This window comes from Ostrinia nubilalis, chromosome 7, assembly GCF_963855985.1.
Source record: "Ostrinia nubilalis chromosome 7, ilOstNubi1.1, whole genome shotgun sequence".
Lineage (NCBI taxonomy): Eukaryota > Metazoa > Arthropoda > Insecta > Lepidoptera > Crambidae > Ostrinia > Ostrinia nubilalis.
In genome coordinates, this window is record NC_087094.1 from 13,110,174 (window position 1) to 13,131,677 (window position 21,504).

Below are 21,504 nucleotides of genomic sequence, written 5' to 3' on the forward strand. Positions count from 1 at the left end.
CTATAGGATGGCATATTTCAAAAAACAAAACTGCACTCAAGCGTGTTGTCACAGCAACCGCTGAGCACATACTAATTGAATTTCGGTCCGTGGACCTATTTACGTGCCAGAAACAGTCTAGTTGACATGTCTTCTCTAGTACGTAGTACATTATAACTCAATGCCCTAAGCATAAAATTACCAATGTAAGTAATTTAATCTATGGTTGGTTCAAAGTGAAAGGCGAATTTGATACCATTTATGTGGCAATTATTAAATAAATAAAAATTCCCAATCTAAGGCATTAAAATATAAATTTCGTTTAATAAATTGCAGCACTGAGGCGATTTAAATACAGTTTACGGTAATATCTAAAAAACAGAAAACATTTACATTTAATAATAAACCTTTTCCAGTTCAACTTTTGTTTTTTGGGGAAGTTTAGTTGGTACGTACCTACTTCAGCTAGTTTAACGTTCATTTGCAATTATACATTAACAATAGAGAGTGGAGATAACAAAAAATACCACATGTTAGTCTAAATCTTATCTCAAAATATGCTAATTAGCAGGTAGCGCTATCTGTACCTATAGAAAACATAAAAAAAACATACAATAGCAAGGAGTGAAAGGGATAGCTTTACCACCACCGCTCACTCTTATTGTTTATAGAAACGTCACATCGCTATCTGCACTACTTGCACATATACTTGTAGTAACTTCTTCAGTCTGTCCTCTGACTTCGTCAGTGACACACGTACAATAATATTTTGTGATTTAAACTTAAAATTATTCAGGTGTATCATATAAAAATGTGTTTTGTAACGCGATTGATTGTTAATCCACACACGGCAATGCTACATAGTTTGGTGACTTATAAAATTAATGATTCTTCTTCTTGTCGTGTCGACTACAAACCTATACCTATACAGTGTCAGCCGAAATCTCCGCTACAAGAATGGCGTTGTCAGTAGCATTCATTAAACCTTTCTGCTTGCAGTTGTTTGGGCACACAGGGCACAACATCACATTGTGCTTCATCGACTACTTAGGGAACACAATCACATTTACACTCAAAGTTTGAGCCATCCAAGAATCCCCACCTGAACAAATTAATGCGCGCGATAAAACGGTGAAAATTGATTTCCCCTTGAATTTTAATCTCTTTCAGTGATAATGAAAATGGTCTTTAGGTTTACGTTGACGAATCATGAGTGTTCATGTTCTTAATATCTCGTTAGTGAAATGTTGTTGAAGTATGTTTGATTTATAGTCTTGCATCTGCACGTTTCTTCATTAAACTTGTAATGGTTTTTTTTTCAATTGTGTCATCTGTCGGCGTCGCATGTATCATGAAAGCATCTCGTTATTTACGAGTATGTTGCTGCTGCGAGCGTATGAAAATTTAGAAAGTATATGGGTCTTTATCGTTGTTTCAGCTTTCCATTCTTATACGTCTTTAAATACAAAATTATAAGGTCCTGTTATGTAGTTCAAAGATGATGCCGTAGCTTGGATGGGGGCTCCAAACCACTCCACTTTGAAATTCTCTATTAACCTATACAGAAAGGTCTCCAACTCCAACTCGGCTATCCGACGCCCTGGAATCATTAGGGAATAAAAATAAGTTTTAAACGCCTTACTAATAGTTGTAATAGCGATTCTTACTGTAGTAAAATGTAAGGCTAACTTACCAATACAACTGCGCACCCCAAATCCAAAAGGATTGTACGCGAAAGGATGAGAATTCCCATGAAACAATGGGTCATCTTTACCAACGATCCATCTTTCAGGGAGGTACTCTTTTGGACGTGGATAATATTCCTCAAGTATGGACATCGCTTGATGCATAAATGTAATAGTCGACTAAAATGTGAAAAAATAAATCATCAATTATTTATGTATTTAATAACATAAAAGATTTTATCCACAAACAGTAAGAAATAAACATTCTTCCAACGTGGTGTTTTCGAGGATGGAAAGAAACATTTACAAACAAACACAAATTAAACGATGGAATAGGGAAAAAAATATTTTTAGGTCGTTTCGAATTCGAATCTAGGTATTTCATAAAATGCCACATCGTGCAAAATTGAAACAGAATATGAATATTTATAATATTACTTACTCCTTTCGGTATGTGGTATCCGAGAAGAGTATAGTCTTTAGTGCTTCGTCTGGCATTTCCGGTTACCACTGGCATCATTCTCAGCGATTCTTTAAGGCAGGCCTTAAGATAGGTTCTTTTCTCAGATTTAGATAGAATTTCTTCTCTCAGCTTATCTTGCCTCTCTTGATTGTTTGCCAGAAGGTACAGTGTTGCAGTCATTGTATTTGAAGTCTGAAACAGACATATGACTGAATGATTATAGAGTGGATTTAAATAATAAAATATAATATCGATCAAACTCGCGTTAGAGATTTTGAGACGAAACATTTTATGTCAAACGCCTAATCAGTGGCATAAACTGCAATTTCAGGATACTTATGTATTTTATCAATTTCTGGTGAAGGTACAGAGCAATTATATTTTACCGTATCCACTCCGGCCAGGAGCATATCTGAAGCCATTATTAGCGCAACGTCTTCATTTATATCAAGTAGCTTTTCTAGAACACCCTTTTCATCGTCAGGCTTTGTTTTGCAACCAGATTTGAGATCTTGTATAGTTTTGTCGATAAAATATTTTGCAATCCTAAAACAATTAAACTTTTTCAGATATTTGACAATATTATTCGGATTGAATTAATGTCTTATGTTTTTTTATTGACAAACCGTGATGTTTTAGTTAGCAACTTACTTTTCTTGCTCCTCGTAAACCCTCATAGCATTCTTAAAGGCTTTAGTAGAATAATACCTCCACAAACTAGGCTTAAAATCTAAGTCATTGGCAGCTTCAAATATGTCACGTACGACTTGAATCAGTTTTTTTGCTGGAGAATCAGGTGGTAGGTTTGGGTCGAAGCAGTTGAGACGACGGCCGAGGGCCACTAAACCTATTGATTCTAAGGACCAAAGGTTCATTTCCATGTCAAACTTGCCTTTGAGTATATTGTCGTCACCGCGGTTAGATTTCATCCTGGAAAAGAAAGAGGTTACTTAGTTTAATTCTCAGATGGATCACGTCATCGAGTGTCGTCACGTACTGGCTAAAAAATATAATAGATTTCCCGTCAGATGTTTATAGTTAAGTTTTAGTATACATCTAACATCAAGTTAATTTTACCTTTTAACCATATCCAAAGCCACCTCATCAAGTGCATTTCTATATAATTTTATGGTTTTTGGCTGCAGCATGACTGGGTTCACTGTAGACCGGAACTGCTTCCAATGTTCACCTTGACTAGAAGAAAAGAGAACATTTTAAGATACCTACATATTCAAAGTCGACTATCATCTGATTTCTATGATGACATACCTTCGACGACAATACATAAAAAAGTACTTTCATGACGACATAATATCTGCTGCTGTGTGGAATCGACTACAAAATTATACCTTTACCTAAGTACTACAAGTCGTTTATTGATGAATCGGTCTCATAGAGCCTAAATAGTTAATTAACAATATCACTTACTCAGAAACCAACCCTGTCGGTTGATCAGACTTTTTCTTTGATTTTCTGTAGTATACCAATGATTCCATGCCAGGTCTCGTTGGTAACCAGTTTTCAGATCTGAGTACCTAAACCAAAATTGAATTACTTGAGCAAAATAACCATGGCCAAATGATGATGATGATAAATATGCTTTAAGTTAACAGTATTTTAAATTAAAATGACAAAATATGTACCTGCGCGGAGGCTTCTGCGTCAAATAATAGGTAAATATCGTCTCTACCAAACGATCCAGATAACTTAACAATAGGTCCATACTTCTTATAAAGAGCTTCTCCGAACTCGAATGCTGCCAAATTGTGCATATCTCCTGTAAGTAAAAAATATTTCTTTATGGATTGCATAATAGGAATAAATAAAATTTTATTATTTACAGGAGCTACTGCCTTTCTCTAACGATTTGTTGTTATTTTTAATATTTCCAAAAATATCTACATAGTTCTTTTTAAGACTTTAGATTTTAAACTAAGTAGTAATACATGACCGTCTTCATTCCAAAATCGCTTCGCACGGAAGTTATGCGGATTTTAAATTCAATCTGTCACGAATGATAGTTTGTCTAGGGGACCAAGAGATTGCTTAGGGGAGAGACCGAAGTGAGTTGTAAAAAAAGGGAAATTTGTGACATTGTTGATTTTTTGGAACTTATAACGTTTTTAGCTCAAGTCTCAAGCTAACAAATACGCGCTGTAGCGAGCTAGCTGATAGTTAATAGGTTTCCAAAAGTCGACAATGTCACAACTCTCCTCGGTCTCCCCTTAAGTCGAATTTATAAACTAAGTTTAGAAACATGAACATTACGATACCTCCAGGAAGAAAATGAAGCATTGGACCTACGAGGGGTAGAGAAGAAGGTCCGGGAATATCCTTGCATGATTTGACAGGCAATTTATCTGTCTGTGTGGCATTCACCGTTGCGGTTCTGGAATTAACCATCGCTCATTATATGTTATTTTATTACAACTGAAGCAATTTTATTATGGTTCAGATTTAAGAGTTCGTGGCTTTATTGCTTTATAGCGTTTATTAGGTCTGTTAAATCTCAACATAGATTTGCTTTTAAATTTTTTGGTTCATTATAATTCTTATTATTGCGTAAGCCATATATTGAAGCATAATAAATTAGAATACGTGTATTTAACTACACATCGATCGATGAATCGACTAGTAACATATTTTGTTATTCGGTGAAAATCGGCATTTCTCACTTTTAAATGAAACGAAAAACTCTGTTAAAATATTTAACTGTACCTAACATGCTCCGTAAAATTGGAAATGGTTTGCTTACCTCACGACCGTTTTGGTAACTCCTGCCAAACAAAACACTGGCTTCAATTTGTACGCGTGCATTTTCCTTTGTATCATTCACAGTTGTTCACAAATCTGGCTGAGTGTTAACACTTGTTTTGCCTGATAAGTTTTGTTTGATAAGAAACAAACTAAAATCAATGTCACAGTTTGTAATCATTTTCAAAACAAACACGTTCAACGTGTTATCAATAAAGATGAAATTCTACTATTTAATACACCTCATGATCAGTATATTGACAACATGTTTCGTTGAAACTCGTATGGACACTGGACAGATATCAGCGACCAGCGTTGGCGTCGTTTACAAATAGGTTTGACCTTACCAAGGCTATAATGAATGTGGTTTAAAGGCAATGTAAATTAAACCTTAGTAGAAGTAGTCAAAGTCAACTACACATTATAAGAGTAAAACATTATTCGAGGGACAGCAGCACATAAAGTTAAATACTGTGGGATCTTATGAAGTTGTAACAGAAGCTACTTTGCTACAAAAATGTATGGTCACATGTGCTGTTAAATGTATTTTTCATTCGTCATTTTATAAATTCATCTAGTTTTGCTTTTTTTTTAATATATTAAGATTATTCAGAGTGGTAAAATTTATGTTCGTTTGCACTTTTTTTAGTTAAAACCTTAAGTTAATTGGTACTTTAGTTAAGTTTTAACTTGTCTGACATCAGAGATTTTTAGTTTAAAAATAAATTAAATACTCAACTTGTTTCAATTAAATCATTTTATTCATTAAAAGCAATTTGATTTCATTGGACAATTTGATAAATCAATGGAATTATATTATTATTATTAAAATTTCAATAAATCATGTTTGTTCGGTCAAACGTCTTTAAAAACAAATTTGAATGGGCCCTTAATATAGTTAAGGGTGGACGACTGGACCACAATGCCGGGGGCACCTGGCCACTCGACCTTGAAGTTCTGGATGATTCTAGTGAGGAGCGTTTCCATCTCTAAAGTGGCAATGTGGTGACCTGTGAACAAGAACAACAGAATTAAAATATTTTTCATAAAAGACTACACTCACCAAATGGTCTTTATTAGTGTCTAATCGTATTGATGGTGGATGAAAGGATCGAACACGAATAATATTATTATTGATTACTAATATTATAAGACTTGTATTGCTTCAAATTTCCATAACAAAAATAGGAAATAATACGTTTCAAAATCGATACAATAGATTCAGATTTACTTTCCAATCAATTATTTCTACGATATAGAACACCAGTATCACTTCTGTTATCGTTGAAATTCTTATGAACTCATTGTTCGTTCGTTTCACTCAAATGACGTCCACAGGTGGACATAGGCCTCCCCCAAGGTATTCCATAATGACCGGTTCTGCGCTACCCGCATCCAGGTATTTCCCGTGACCTTCACCAGATCGTCGATCCACCTTTTTTTTCCTGCCTGCCCACACTACATCTTCACACGTTGTATACAATGTGTAATATAAATACTAAAAGCATTAATCTTTCTTCACTGTTTCTTACTAATAATGTTAAAAAAGTTATTCAAATAGTTACCAATGCAGCTACGAACACCAAATCCAAAGGGATTATAAGTGAAAGGGTTGGCTTTCCCAAAGAACAAGGGATCATCGTTGTCGGCGATCCATCTCTCTGGGATGAACTCATGCGCTCTGTGGTAATGCTCCTCCATCTGCGACATGACTTGGTGCATAAATGTGACTTGTATCTGCAAATGAACACATGATTTGAGGATTAATATTAATCTTGGTAATGTGCTACAGGAAGCGCAAAATTATGCAATATTCTGGTAAAATTATAGCCACTCGGGGACTTGTCATCATTATCATCATCATCATTATTTTAGACATAGGATGTCCACCACTAAACATAGGCCTCCCTCAACGACTTCAGAGTCTTCCTGCTACCTTTAGAGGTCGTTGGTGCACCTTGTGGGTGGATATCCTACGCTGCACTTTTCGGTACGTGGCCTACACTCCAGAACTTGTACCCGTGTATTCACACTTTTTTTTAAATTTTATTTTAACTGTAATGAAATATCAGAACAGAACTTCTATGCACATATTTTATAAATGTCCTTACTCCTTTTGGTACGTGGTATCCGCGCAGGCTGTAATCCTTGGTAGTTTCCCTGGCATTCCCCGCAGAGACTGGCATCATCCTCATGGCCTCCTTTATACACGCCCTCAAGTACGTTTTCTTCCCATTTTGCGACATCACTTCTTCTCTAAGAATGTTTTGCTTGTGTTGATTTATAGCAAGCAGGTATAATATCGCAGTCATTGTTATTGAAGTCTGAAAATAAAGATCAAAATATATTTTTCTAATATTATTATTTAGACAACACGTAGGAACTTTAGACAGATTTATTTCTAGTTCTATTCCATACAAATTTTCCAAAGTAAAAATAACATCAGTATTACCGTATCCACGCCAGCTGTGATCATATCGGATGCCATGAGAACGGCCATTTCTTTATTTATGTCAAGTAATTTCTCCAAAACGCCTTTTTCTGACTCAATTTTGCTGCCACCTTTCGCTTTAAGTTCTTCTATAGTTCGGTCGATAAAATATCTGGCAGTGCTGAAATCGGAAAAATATAAGTCTTTACATAGTAAAATTTCGTAATTTCATACTTAGGTGATCCTAGCTCATTATCATATTTGTTATTAAGCGTCTGAGCAAAATTTTTATAAGGGTTCTACTAGGAAGTGTTTCTGTTTATTTAGGTATGCATTTCTCGGCTTTTCTCACATTTTTCTTATTGTCAGACTTTTGTCAAGAAAAGAGGAATACTAAAATCTTACTTTTCTTGTTCTTCGTATAACTTCATAGCCTTCTTAAAGGTTCTCGTTGGGAAGTATCTCCACAAACTCGGTCTGAAATCCAGTTCATCTGCTACCTTGTATATTTCGTGGACGAGATTCAGAAGTCTTCTCTCAGTTGAATGGGTGGGCAGTTTTGGGTCAAGGCAGTTGATACGCCGCCCGAGAGCCACCAAACATACTGATTCCATAGACCAAAGGTTCATCTCGACGTCGAATGGGCTCTGAATCATGCCGTTTTTGCCACGTAGACGTCTCAACCTGAAATAAGTTTCATTAAAACAAGATGTCCGTTTAAGCTGGATCATTATAACTGATATAAAATTAAAATAATTATTACTGCAATCAAACCTCTTGTTTTTATTTTATTATAGTGTAGCTTAACCTTAACTTGCCTTCGTTGAATTCCTCTGTTTATCTATGCATGACTTTTCCTTTCTATCACTTTTTACTTCTTGTCTATCTTGTCCACACATTCCAAAAATCTATAAAAAATAAGAAATATGAATACCTGGCCACCATGTCCACCGCCACTCCGTCGAGCTTCTCGCTGTAGAGCCTGATGACCTCCGGCTGCAGCAGGACTGGGTTCACCACCGTACGGAATTGTTTCCAAGCGTCACCGACACTAGAAAGTATATACGGGTAGAAAGTATAAAGTATGTACCTACATTAAGGTTTTAACATAGTTCAGGCCAAAAATAAGACGACCCATAAAAACTGTAGCTTAAAACGTTAATTAATTAGGTTAGGGTACCGACGAGATGGTCAGACGCGGTGAGGAAGACGGTGGTTATGGAGGAACACACACACTAGGTATATTGATAAGCCACGATAGCCGAACGGTGAAGGGGTCGGCCGACTCGTGATCCGGGGAACGCAGGTTCGGTCCCCACCGCCGCTAGACTATTGTGGTGAGCTCTTTCGTGACACAAGCATATTTAGCTTAGCACAAATTACTAATAATCTTAAAAAAATGTGGTTGCGATCCTCATGAATGCTGGACAAAGGCCTCCCCCAAGGTTTTCCATAATGAACGGTCCTGCGCTGCCCGCATCCAGGCTCTTCCCGCGACCTTTACCAGATCTTCGGTCCACCTAGTAGGAGGCCTGCCCACGCTAAGTCTTCTCTTTCATTTGACTGAAACGATCCTCATGAGTGAGGGACTGAGAAAGAAGAATAAACAATTGTAGCACAATTTATATAAGGCATATTACTTACTCAGCAAGCAATCCCATTGGCTGATTATCTTTGTTTTTACGTCTTCTATAATACGTGAGAGTTTGGAATCCGGGTCGGATAGGCATAACGTTTTCCGATTGAAGTACCTAAGAAGAATTAGAATTGTTAGAACACTGGAAAAAAGTATTACTTACTATCTTTCTTAAAAAAATGCCTTAATATCTTTCTTTCTAAAAAAAAATTAAAGATTTTATACTTACGACCGACACGCAGTCAGGATCGAATAAAACGACGAAGGGGGTGCTTCCAAAGAACCCATCGAACCTTACTATTGGTCCATATTTCTGATATAAATGTTTTCCAAACTCTACCGAAAATGCATTATTTAATTCACCTGCAAATCAAACATGTCAATATAAATAAGAATACTAATCGTAGGTATGGTATAATCGCCGAGTTAAATTTCCCTTTAGTCAAGTTGTGTTATTATTGTGATTTTGGTCAGCAAGTAAGAGGCGTGGGTTCAATTTCCACCTGTTGCAATCGATTTCATTCATGTTTTAAAAGTTACATACTCACTTGCAAAAATTACACGCTCGTTGTAGTGTTATAGGTGACACAGTATGGAAATGACACTATAAATCGGTGTTCAACTCAATATCAATAAATTCTATTGACAAGCCCTATAGGGTAATATGGTAGGTATTCTGCCACATGTCTCATGTATGACGCACGTAACGCATGTAAAGATTATGCACCTGCCACTTGCCAGGTCAACACACACATCTCGCAAATTATTATGCTTACGTCATATTTTTTTATGCATAACAAGGCAGGTATTTGACCACAATCGCACCTGATTTTAAGTGGGATGCAGTCTAGGATGGTACATATCTGCCCTGTAAGTGCCTATTCACTCTCGCCTTGAAAAGACCCGGATTATAGTCATCGGGAAAGACAGCAGCAGGCAACGAATTCTAATCCCTAGCTGTTCGCATTATATTAAAAGTCATCGAAACGCTTAGTGCGAGCTGGTGGAATGTCAACAATATAGGGAAAATATTATGTCAAAATCTTGCACTTGCCATATGTTTGTCTCAAAGCGCTGGTAGGGCCCAAAAGATAAGGAGACATGTAAAGTGCCCCATAATTAAGGGCTACCTTTTCTTTTCTTATTATTTACGTTTTGACGTTCATAAGTGCCACTTGTGGTCTAAACTGAATAAATGTTTTTGATTTTGATTTTTGATTTCTCCTCTCCCGTGCCGCTCCCATACCTCAGGCTGCCTGAGTCAGGCACTGACTAGTTCAAGTTAAACGATACGGCTATTGTGGTAAAAACTCACCCCAAGGCATAAAATGATGCATTTGACCTATGATTGGCAAAGACGTGGGACCAGGTATTTTCTTCCATGGCTTGAGACTTTTTGTATTAGTGACACCCGCCGCATTTATTGCGATAGATCTGAAACAATATTTTTCATGACATACCTACCTATCTATCTGCCTACCTCCAACATTAATTATTAAAAATAACAAATAGGCTTAAATTATTTTATATCTGTATGTGGGTAAAATTGAAATATAATTAATTGACCTTCAATTCATAAACATCACTTTAAATTACAATAATAAATAGGACATTATAGACAAATTACGTGGAGTCAGTACCTAAATGCCTAACTTTTAATCAAAAAGATGTATTGTTTCCACGATAACGAAATAGCGGCGACATCGTAATAACACGTACCTATTACGATAACGAAATCAACTATTAGGCGTTCATCTCATCAAGGTCATATCTATTGCAGGAACAAGACCCTCATAATTTCAAATTCAAATCATTTTATTTGCATTACATGTGTGATTTGATAGGTAGGCCAAATTAAGGTTTGGCCTACACTCACGCTGGCCAGACGAGTTGGACAGCCGAGTGTAGTCTACTATCGCATTTACACCCTTAGTCGACACTTAAAATAATTATCTACGAGAATAGAGGGGTTTCTCCTATTTAATTCTGCCAGAACCACGTGGCTAACACACACGTCAGGCATTTATTTCAACTCAATATTGACGTAGCTCATTTTAGATTATCAATTTTGAAACTAACTAATGTATCTTAAAATACAAAAGTACTTTTTTTTTCGTAGACAAAACCACGTTGTAAAAATGTCGGTAACCATCTTGTTAAAATGTTTGATTATGAAACTATTCACATTTACTGTGGCTAAAAGTTAAACGTGATGATGTACTTTATTCTAATTATTTTATGCAACCGAAGTATTTTACGCAAAAATCTATTTTTTGTGTTTTATTGAGTCTACATTATTAACGCTTTGACCCCATTTTCTTACAAGTGACCCTTAAATTCACGAAATGTTGAAAATAAATTCACAAACTTACCTGGTAAAGATCTTGCTAGTAGACAAGGAAAATAATGATTTCAAGCCAAAATTATGCATTTTGCTAATGATTTTCACGAACGGGACCGTTTTGCTTCAATACTTCTGATAAATGTGTTCCAACTGCAATGCAGAACGGTTCATATCTTCCTACCTCCAAAATACTAATAAAAATATTATTACCACAGCAAAAAAATAGTGTGCGAGAAACGCGAAATATAATCATTTCTATTTATTAAAATAAATATTTTACCGAAAAATAAGATTTGTTTTAAATATTAATTAAAATAATGCACATTTTTATTAGCATCAATAAATTGCACTCGTTCGTAGTCTTGTTAAAAAACAGATGTTTCGATCTGAGTATAATTTTTTTTGTTAGACCCAGGCACCACGGAAATTAAATTGTTAGATTTTCCGTTTAGAGCTATGTAACAAATAATGTTCCACAGTGATCAATATAGTGGACTATATTAAAACAAATTATGATGTTTCATAAACAGATTCGAGGTTATGTCATTATAATGCAGCGGGCCCCATTGTCAAAAAGAAAATGATTACGAGTATTTGGTCATTTTGGTCACTTTGGTTACCAAATAAGTTTAAATCTCAGTTCGTGAATTAAAGAACTAAGAATCAAAGTATGAAATAACTACCTAATTACCGTCTAGGTTATGACGAATGTGCGAGTACGAGTAATAGGTACGAGTATATATTTAATCAATAAAGCCATGAATCTGAATTGATTTTATTCATTCATAGTCGTTTAATAAATTTATTTTCATCATAACACATTTAAATATTAGCACACACATTTCAGATAAAAATGTAATTAATATAAAGGTCAAATAAAATATGAATCTTTGGTGGTCAGTACATCGAAAAATATTAAATTAATGCTACAATTTTCTGATTATTTAAATGTCAACAAGTCAAATGTCCTTAAATATAAAATTGAATGGTCCTTTAACGTAGTTAAGAGTGGTGGACTTCACGACAATCCCAGGTGGTCCGAGCCATTCCACTTTGAAATTTTGTATAATCCTTGCCAAGAATATTTCCAGCTCTAAAAGGGCTATGCGACGACCTGTAAACATTAATAAAGTTACTTATAATGTAAAACACCAGCGACAGCGTAGGACTACATAACTATCATACACATTGCGTTACTTTCGTATGTTGTAATTATTGTTACATGAAGCATGTCGACGCATTTCTGTCTTGTAACTAAAGTTACAAAGCGACGGAGTGGGTATGTAATAACTTGTTCTACAAGTTTTACAACAATGATGCTCTATGTTATAACTAATCAGTTAGTATTGATTTCTCTTAACAATTCCTGACATGCTGATAAGAATGCTATTTATCAATATAGTAGGTACAACTGCTGAACATTATAGGTCGGCCCCAATGATTTCCATAATATCGCGCGATGGGTGGACGTCGCTCGCTGCGTTTTCCGGTACATGGTCTTCACCCTAGAACCTTGCTGCCCCACCGACCGTCAGTTCTGCGAACTATGTGCCCTGCCCCTTGCCACTTCAGCTTGCTAATCCGTAATATAAAAAATACTTCACTGAAAATTACCTGCGCAGCTTCTGACACCAAACCCAAAAGGATTGTAAGTAAAAGGGTTGGCGTGGCCATAATGAAGAGGGTCCTCCTTGCCCACTGTCCACCTCTCGGGGATGAACTCTTGAGGTCGAGGGTAGTGCTCTTCCATCTGTGCCATCACTTGGTGCATAAACGTGACTTGCATCTGGAAAAAGTATGTTAGTAGTACGAAATATTAAGTATAAATTTTAATAGAATTGCTCGTAATTTAGTTTGTATTGGTGTCAGTTTCTTGGTGATCTTTGTATAATAAATGTGATCTTTCTAGAAACGTTTCAGTTTTTTTTTTATATTGAAATACTAAATAAAAGAAAATGCAACTTTTAAATATTATTTAAAAGTACTGGTTTGTTTACATTAATTTATTTCTATTAATTTTATAATTAATTTGCATCATTAAGTAGCACTTGGTATAATTTCAATCAATCTCAATAATGCAGTCCATTTTACATTTCGGCCTTTAAAGCTTAGTTAATATGACCAATATGATCTAAGATTACCCCTTTTGGTATATGGTATCCAAGAATATTGTACTCTTTAGAAGTCTCCCTTGCATTAGCCGCAGACACTGGCATGATTCTCATGGACTCCTTTATACATGCTTTCAAGTAACTCCGCTTTCCTCCTGACATTAACTCCTCCCTCAAAATGTCTTGTTTTTCTTGATTTACAGCCAGGAGGTACAAAATGGCAAGCATTGTATTGGAAGTCTAAAAAGTAAAATTTTGCTGTAGTATTATTATTTAAAATAATAAAAAAAATACTAATCACGAACAAAAAAAGCACAGGCATAATCATTTGTGGACCAAGTAAAAACCAAGTAGGATTAATAGGACGTAACTAGATAGCCTTGTTGGCTTGCCTATGCATGTAATAAGTGACATGCTTATCAACCAAAGGCTAAACTTTAAATTACTTCTTTAATAATGACAGCTATTTAAACATTTTCATGACACTTGCAGAGCGCTTTCACAAAGGTGACTTACGCAGCACAAGAGTGCGACCGTCTTCCATAGTAGATGATGATGATGATATAGATAACATTGTAAGAAGCAGCAGCGTTATTACGTTATAATAAGGTAGGTATCCGCTGCTGCTACGCTACTGTCGCGCTTCTGACGCCCTAATGTGAAATGGTCAAACAGTTTTGAAGTATTTTTGATTCATCATTTCAGCCACAGGACGTCCACTGCTGAACATAAGCCTCCCAAATTATTTCCATATCGCGCGGCTGGTAGCAGCCTGCATCCAGCGCCTTCCTGCTACCATTATAAGGTATTTTTGGTTGTTTCGACAAACTTACCGTATCCACTCCTGCAGTAATCATGTCTGAAGCCATAATCACGGCCATATCCTTATTTATGTCAAGTAATTTTTCCAAAACCCCTTTTTCTGATTCAGTTTTACTGCCACCTCTCACTTTAAGTTCTTTTATGGTTTTGTCAATAAAATATCTGGTTGCACTGAAATAACACACAGCAAATGTTTTATTCTTTTCGTTAGCTTTAACTAAAGTGAATTTTAAGTGAAATTCAAGTATTTTTTAAGTTTTTGGTTACATGAGTCAGATTTTTTTTATTGGGGACCGATGACGTAAAATCTCAAACCCTGGGAATATAAAAAGAAAATGTTACAATAGCTCGGTATCTACTTACTTATCTTGTTCTTCGTATAGCTTCATTGCTCTCTTAAAGGCTCTGGTGGGAAAGTATCTCCACAAACTCGGTCGGAAGTCCAATTCGTCTGCTACCCTGAAGACCTCGTGCACCAAATCTATGAGTCTCCTCTCAGGCGAGTCTGAAGGTAGATTTAGGTCGAAGCAGTTGAGACGACGCCCGAGGGCCACCAAGCTCGCTGATTCCAATGACCAGAGATTCATTTCCAAATCAAATGGCCTCTGGATCATGCCATTTTTGCCTCGTAGAAATCGCAGTCTGAATAATACGTAATAAAATATGGTTAAAGATTACTCATTTTCAGGCAGGGTTGTATTACAGTATTTAGAGTAAGATCTTTGGTACCTATCATTTGTAAAATGACTCAATAAACATTCTTGATTGGAAAAAGCTATGAGTATTTTGGATTGTGCAAATCAATAATGGTTACTTTTTTCCTATCTTCCAAAATAAGTCGATTACCTATATATCTGGATATAAACTGCTGGCAGTTTCAGGGCTTCGAGGAATAAACCAAATAAGAAAATTGTGTACCTGGCTACCATGTCCATGGCGACTTCATCTAGCTTGTCGTGGTAAAGTTTGATTATTTTAGGCTGTAGCATCACCGGATTTATTACTGTGCGGAACTTCCTCCATGGCTCACCAATACTAAAAACAGGGTAAACATTAGTTGATGATGATTGATGTGAGCGATTTGGGTTTCTATAGATAAATCTAAAAATACTTAATTGTTAATTAATATTCACTGATGGCTTGTATACCACACAAGATGAAATATACCTAGGTAGTATTTGTTTGAGCAGCGGTTGAAGCGCGACATTTAAAGCACATGATTAATTCAATCTATTTAAAACCGCTGCGTATCAGACGTTTAAAAAGATTACTCACTCGGCAATTAATCCCATTGGTTGATTGTTTTTGTTTTTACATTTTCTGTAGTAGGTCAGTGTTTGAAATCCAGGACGCACAGGCATTACATTTTCAGATCGCAGTACCTAAAATAATGAGTGAGCTATAATCATCCTTGTCACAGTAAAAACAAGGTAATTTTAGTCTAAAATACTAATGAAAGTAAGACGGATTATCCATTAATTTAAGTTTCCTATCGGTAGGTCTATCCCACGACTTTGACTTTAACGTCAAGCTACTTAATACCCCTTCATAATTTAACACTTTAAAGTTTAACATTACTCACCATTGATATACTTTCAGGATCAAATAAAACTACAACAGGTTTTCTGCCTAGAAACCCATTGAATCTAACTATATGTCCATATTTCTGAAATATATGTTTTCCGAATTCTACCGAAAATGCATTATGTAATTCCCCTGAAAAAATATTTATAATTTAAAACGTCAGTTGAAAATGTATTACAATGAATAACATGCGTAGGTACATAATAATTATGTACTTACTAGGAAGGCTCTGCAGAAGAGTTCGACTATTCAAATAAATAAATATTTTACCGAATATTTTATTCACTCAAAACAAACTATTTAATATAAGTTTTAAATAAGAAAATAACTTATTACCTCCTGGAAAAAAATGGTACATCTGACCTATTATTGGCAAAGAAGTAGGTCCAGGAATTTCCTGCCAGTGTTTTACATTTCTTAGATTAGCATCTTCTGCAATTGTTCTGAAACCAAATAGTCGTAATATCATCTTGCCTAGGCGCAGACCATCGACTTTTAGTTGACCGATATTTGGGTCGGGCTGTTTATCAGTATGGATATGTATGAAATTACACCGATTTGGTATCGGCCGATTTTTCATACAAATTAAAATCGGGTCCAACTATCGGCCGACTAAAAGTCAGTGGTCTGCGCCTAGGCTTACTACCTATGACTTGAAGAAATCTAATCGGCGATAATGAATTAAAGACAAAGGAATTAACCTACGTATGTTCCACTAAAGAAAGCGAAAATGAACTTACCTGGTAAATATTTTATGTGCCCGTGTAAATGCCGATTTCCATATTAATTTAAGCATTTTAGTTTTAAGAATCAATGGTGAGGCCTGTTTGCTTCAATACTTTCATAAAAATGTATTTTAATATTTACTCGCTATCTACCCCCAAACGCACAATTTTACGTTTACCTGGTGTATTTACAAAAACGTTCAATAATTGAAAATCTATAACTGCTGATGGTAATTTATAAAGACGTAACAAAAATTATTTGTAAGAATATTAATTTTCAAAAAGATTAATGATTGCATTTATTTAAATACTAAAATCATTATTGTTTAGGTAATTTATTGCAATGGCAACAATACTTCATTCTGGTTTTTGATCAACAAACGTTGTTGTTTTTCTGTACGAGTATAATGTCAAACCAAAACAAATGATAGATCGATGTGATTTATGGCGTTGATACAGTTTCTGATCTAGAAAGATATTTTATGTCATTTTTTCAGCCCTTGTCTAAGTCCCACGGGAGAATCGAAAACAAGCCAGGCTAATAAAAGCGGGCTGTCAAACAAGATTCGAGAATTCTTTTCAAAAGACGGTGCAGCTTTGGAGACATTTTGTAATAGAATCGGGGCAATGTACAGTCGACCACACATCGAACACGTTTTTGCTGTCTTAGCACCTGCTACAAGATCCCAATGTATTTGCTTGTAGGGGTCCCGTACGCAGTGGCGAAGAACGATTTAGCGAAGTACGTTTTAGCGAAAAACACTCATGGTGGTACGCTGGAGCGTAAGGTTACTGAAGCGAAACACTCGCGGCCAATTTTGATTCATAGTTATGAAAAGTTTATTTATTAATTTGTAATAAATCAATTAACAAAAAAAAAATGCCCTAGGACCAGGGCTCGACCGCGTGTTTCGCTTCAGTAGCTTTTCGCTCCAGCGTACCACCATGAGTGTTTTTCGCTAAATCGTCCTTCGCCACTGCGTACGGGACCCTGCTTGTAGTGGTGTCGTATGTACGTTCATCAGCGTCAAATAGTCCGTGACACCCGAAGTGGCCAAAAAGTTTGGACAACACAACAAAGACGTGTTGCGAACTTTTTGGCTATTTCGGGTGTCACAAACTATTTGACGCTGACTGTGACATTGTACGACGTTTCGATGCAGTTGCAAGGGGTATTGAGTTTGCAGACGTTCCGGAAAAATTGCGGAATTCCCTACATCTAGTTGTCTAATTTTATTTCCTATATGTTGCTTAAGTTTTGTTATAATAATCATTATAAACTTTCCTTTAATGCATACTTTATCTAAAATAATATTATGATATTGTTATCTCAAGTGAGCTTAGTATCTATGCTGATAATAACCCTAAGTAAGTGCATTTGCATATATCTACCATGATAAGAGGATATTAATCTATTCATTATATCTATAATATGAATATAGGATATTACGAATAGAATATAAAATTTTCATAGCAATCTTTTACTCAGCTTACGTATAAATATGATTACCACTTGAACCTGTAGGCACTTCAACAGCCTTTTTGGCATATCTTCATAATAATAATAATACACGATACAGTTGTCGTAGAGAGAGTTCGCGAGATAAAAATATTATGTTGGTAAAAATCTAAAATAAAAACTAAAACTAAAAAAAATACACGATAAGGACAATCTGTTCAGCCGAGCTTAGATGCGCGCCATGATAAAATCTGATCGATAATTTTAGACGACAAACGTATGGGTTTGTCGCGTAAATCGATAAAATGGCGCGATAAAAGCAGGTTATCGTGACGCGCATTCTAGGCCTACATGTGGGGATTTTCAGATGGTTCAAACTTGCAGTGCATGTATGGTTGTATTCCTCAGTCTATGAGGCACATGATGTCGTGCCCTGCGTGCCCAATCCAACAGAGTAACAGAGTTTTGGGCTGTGTAGGTTTGGTGTCGACACGACAAGAAGAAGAGGGAGGTGCGATTTATTTGACGCCGAGTGTAGTAACTGTACTCCTATACTAAATTACCTTTTTCCTGAAGCCAACAAGCTGAAGAAGCGAAAGGTTTGAGCCAACTTAAATGTTAGCTTAGTTTAAACGAAGTCGCTTTACGTAAATCTCTTGATACAAACCGTGGTTACACGGCTTTTTCCCCAATGACCCAGAAATAAGAAGTTGAAATATAAAATTGCTGTTTATAAACAACTAGCACAAACAATGAGGGTTTTCGCGATTGAAAAATCCGCCAGATGGCAATACGTAGACGCGAGGTCCAAATGCTGCGTGATTGGTGGATTTTGACATATCTGTTAATGTCATGTCAAAAATAACCAATCATGCAGCATTTGGACCTCGCGTCTACGTATTGCCATCTGGCGGATTTTTCAATCGCGAAAACCCTCATTGTGTATTCTACTTTAAATGATGTGTACAGTCCAGTATAGATGCTAACAAACGAATCAGGATTAAAGTAATACTGAGATGTGTAAAAGAGCTTTTTAAAAATAATATTAGCAATTCTTAAATACAAATTACTAACAATCCCTTTAACCCCTCGTGGTAAGCTAAATATGCTTGTGTTACGATTGAGTTCATCACAATAACAGTCGAGTGGTGGCGGGAATCGAACTCGCGATCCTCGGATCACGAGTCGCCAGTCTAACACCTTCACCGTTCGGCTATCGTCACTTCATTATATCTGATAATAAATATTCTGATAAAGAATTTTATTAGATACCCATAACAGCCGCTCTTGAGGAATGAAGAAAACTTTGTTAAGTTTATTCTAATACCGCTAACACAATAGTATTCTTTGAAATAAATACATTTAGGAGGCGTTCTTGCGCCGCTTGCATCCAGGTACCTCCCGCTACCTTCACCAGATCGTCGGTCCACCTAGTGGGAGGCCTGCCCACGCTACGTCTTCCGGCGTTAAACTATCGCTCATCTTTATGTCGTAATATTCTCTATGACTACGCAGTACCCGTAATTTTGCACTAAATTCTGAACCTGGAGCCTTTATACAGAGTTAGTTATACTTATACACATCCCGTGCGTGCCCTACGTAGTAGTTCAACGAGGAAAGTATTCTCATCTATAATGTGTCTTTAATATTAATAAAATAGTTGAAGGCAGTCACTGCGGATATAATGGTAACTGAAACTGATTTTTTACAAAATTGACACCCAGTTATCTAGTTTTTTGTATAATAATATAATTTTAGTTGATAAGTTATGTAAATCATTCATTATTTAAGTAAAAATAATGTGATATTTTAATTTAAATCTGTATTCTGAGATTGAAAAACAATTTCAATGCCATTCGATTCTATGAAGTGATCATATTAATTAGGTACCCTTGAATTCCAGGAAATCAAAAGGAGCGCTATTACTACTAGTATTAATCAGAGGTAAAAGGATAAGCTAACTGGCTGTTCTTTTCTTGGTATCTGTTGATTTACGGCATTAGGAGACCCGTAGCGCCTATGGGTGATTTATTTGGCTCACCTCCGCAAATAGCCACGGGCCGTGAATCATCTGAAAGTGAGGGACTTTACACCGCTCACTCTTTTCCTTTATGAAAAATGACGGTTTTGATAAAAAAAAATGGTACAGCGCTGCCCGCATCCAGATCGTCGGTCCACTTAAACTCGTATTTATTTATAAATTTAAAGGTTTACAAAGAACAATGTGTTTTTCAGGTTTACCTTTTATTTACGAAGTCTGCAATCACAGTTTTATTGTAGCAGCGTCCAGCGAACTATAACACCCTGGAGACCGAGCCTTCACTGGTGTACAATCGAGTGAAACCTAGTAGTGCCATCCATTACACTTATATGATTATTTTGTTTTCAGAGGATCCACTAACTTTTAGTAGTACAATACCTATTAATTTGTCGTATACAAAACTCGTTTTTAAAGGTTCGACCAAACCAACGCGTACAGCCCGCGTGCGCGATGGCTCATCATCTTCATCATCAGTAGATATCACTAGTATCGCCATCGCCATTGCCATCGCGCACGCGGGCTGCACGCGTTAGTTTGGTTGAACTTTTACTGGATAATTATTTCCTCAGATAGGGCCTTCTTACCTTTCACTCATCGAACGATTACATTAACCATTAACCTTTGGCGTGCTATTGAGCCGCGCAAAACCGCACCCGCCAACTGCTACGGTTTTCAAATGATGTTTCAAAATGACAAAGTAGTCTTGTCTTAGATCTGAGACATAGCAGTTGACGGAGGTTGCACAGATCTGAGACAAAGCATAGGAGAGGTTAAATAAATTAAAAAAATAATTTAACATGGTAGGGTAGGTATGTTAAATTATTTTTTGTGTGGGAGCGGGAAAGGTCGTTTTTTTTTTGTAAGTTGCTGTATTTGAGCACTAAAATCACCCCCTCTAGGATTGAACAGGTTTTATTTCAGGTTTAAAACACGTTCTATGTAGAGTATAATTAAGTTCCCCTTATACCGTGATTTATGTGCATAAGAGATTTAAATAATAGGTTTTACTGGCCGCACTGAAATCTGCTTTGTTGTGGCGACAATGTGTTAGTTCCACTTCGTTTGAAACTCGCCAAGATAAATAGTCGAAGTTGGATAGTAGTGTAGCTTTTTCGCTTTTTCACTGCCTTATTTATTAAAAGTTTAGGTGCAATCTGTGGATTATCGAGGGGACTATTAAAATATTACTTCATGTTTAGAGATTGAGTGAAGTGAAGTAAGAAAGAAGTGAAGTAATGTGCTCGTCTCGAAACTCGATTTAATTCCAAAACATTCTTGTGACTTTTGATAGGTTGAATTTGAATTTTTAAATTGATCACAGAATTTAATCTACTCGTATGACTGAGATTGAATCGACGGTAACGCAGGGCTTACATTTTTGGCAGAAAAATACTGTGGATAATTAAAAATTAGTTTTATTGATTAAGTACTCGTAGTAAATGAGATATGTACATAAATTATGAGTTATCC

General features: G+C 36.1%; 3 protein-coding genes across 3 annotated transcripts; all 3 read right to left on the reverse strand.

Annotated features, from left to right (window-relative positions):
- Positions 1–276: 276 nt before the first annotated feature.
- LOC135073359 (cytochrome P450 CYP12A2-like) lies at positions 277–5,161 on the reverse strand. The gene is made up of 10 exons (XM_063967510.1): positions 4,883–5,161; positions 4,401–4,516; positions 3,771–3,904; positions 3,556–3,662; positions 3,205–3,321; positions 2,779–3,057; positions 2,514–2,673; positions 2,107–2,319; positions 1,673–1,844; positions 277–1,579 (listed from the first exon to the last, which is right to left on the reverse strand). Exons 1-10 carry the CDS (start codon positions 4,957–4,959, stop codon positions 1,428–1,430), a joined length of 1,527 nt encoding a protein of 508 aa, XP_063823580.1. The 5' UTR covers positions 4,960–5,161; the 3' UTR covers positions 277–1,427.
- Positions 5,162–5,722: 561 nt separating this feature from the next.
- LOC135073647 (cytochrome P450 CYP12A2-like) lies at positions 5,723–11,427 on the reverse strand. The gene is made up of 10 exons (XM_063967803.1): positions 11,321–11,427; positions 10,264–10,382; positions 9,178–9,311; positions 8,957–9,063; positions 8,247–8,363; positions 7,718–7,996; positions 7,334–7,493; positions 6,993–7,205; positions 6,447–6,618; positions 5,723–5,891 (listed from the first exon to the last, which is right to left on the reverse strand). Exons 1-10 carry the CDS (start codon positions 11,377–11,379, stop codon positions 5,737–5,739), a joined length of 1,515 nt encoding a protein of 504 aa, XP_063823873.1. The 5' UTR covers positions 11,380–11,427; the 3' UTR covers positions 5,723–5,736.
- A 753-nt stretch (positions 11,428–12,180) lies between these two features.
- Positions 12,181–16,244, reverse strand: LOC135073648 (cytochrome P450 CYP12A2-like). Its single transcript, XM_063967804.1, has 9 exons — positions 16,146–16,244; positions 15,808–15,941; positions 15,501–15,607; positions 15,144–15,260; positions 14,589–14,867; positions 14,237–14,396; positions 13,434–13,643; positions 12,907–13,078; positions 12,181–12,406 (listed from the first exon to the last, which is right to left on the reverse strand). Exons 1-9 carry the CDS (start codon positions 16,165–16,167, stop codon positions 12,252–12,254), a joined length of 1,356 nt encoding a protein of 451 aa, XP_063823874.1. The 5' UTR covers positions 16,168–16,244; the 3' UTR covers positions 12,181–12,251.
- Between the last annotated feature and the right edge of the window lie 5,260 nt (positions 16,245–21,504).

What these genes read in the sequence shown, in the direction of transcription:
- LOC135073647 (XM_063967803.1), bottom strand. Translation starts at nt 11,379, where the DNA reads ATGCATAATTTTGGCTTGAAATCATTATTTTCCTTGTCTACTAGCAAG. An exon ending in ACTAGCAAGATCTTTACCAG is followed by an intron (nt 10,383 to 11,320) that starts GTAAGTTTGTGA and finishes ATATTGTTTCAG; the next exon opens with ATCTATCGCAATAAATGCGG. An exon ending in GCGGTGGACATGGTGGCCAG is followed by an intron (nt 7,997 to 8,246) that starts GTATTCATATTT and finishes AACTTATTTCAG; the next exon opens with GTTGAGACGTCTACGTGGCA.
- LOC135073648 (XM_063967804.1), bottom strand. Translation starts at nt 16,167, where the DNA reads ATGTACCATTTTTTTCCAGGAG. An exon ending in TTACTGCAGGAGTGGATACG is followed by an intron (nt 13,644 to 14,236) that starts GTAAGTTTGTCG and finishes TTTACTTTTTAG; the next exon opens with ACTTCCAATACAATGCTTGC. An exon ending in GATACCATATACCAAAAGGG is followed by an intron (nt 13,079 to 13,433) that starts GTAATCTTAGAT and finishes TACTTTTTCCAG; the next exon opens with ATGCAAGTCACGTTTATGCA.
- LOC135073359 (XM_063967510.1), bottom strand. Translation starts at nt 4,959, where the DNA reads ATGATACAAAGGAAAATGCACGCGTACAAATTGAAGCCAGTGTTTTGT. An exon ending in ACGCAGAAGCCTCCGCGCAG is followed by an intron (nt 3,663 to 3,770) that starts GTACATATTTTG and finishes ATTTTGGTTTAG; the next exon opens with GTACTCAGATCTGAAAACTG. An exon ending in CCGACAGGGTTGGTTTCTGA is followed by an intron (nt 3,322 to 3,555) that starts GTAAGTGATATT and finishes CTTTTCTTCTAG; the next exon opens with TCAAGGTGAACATTGGAAGC.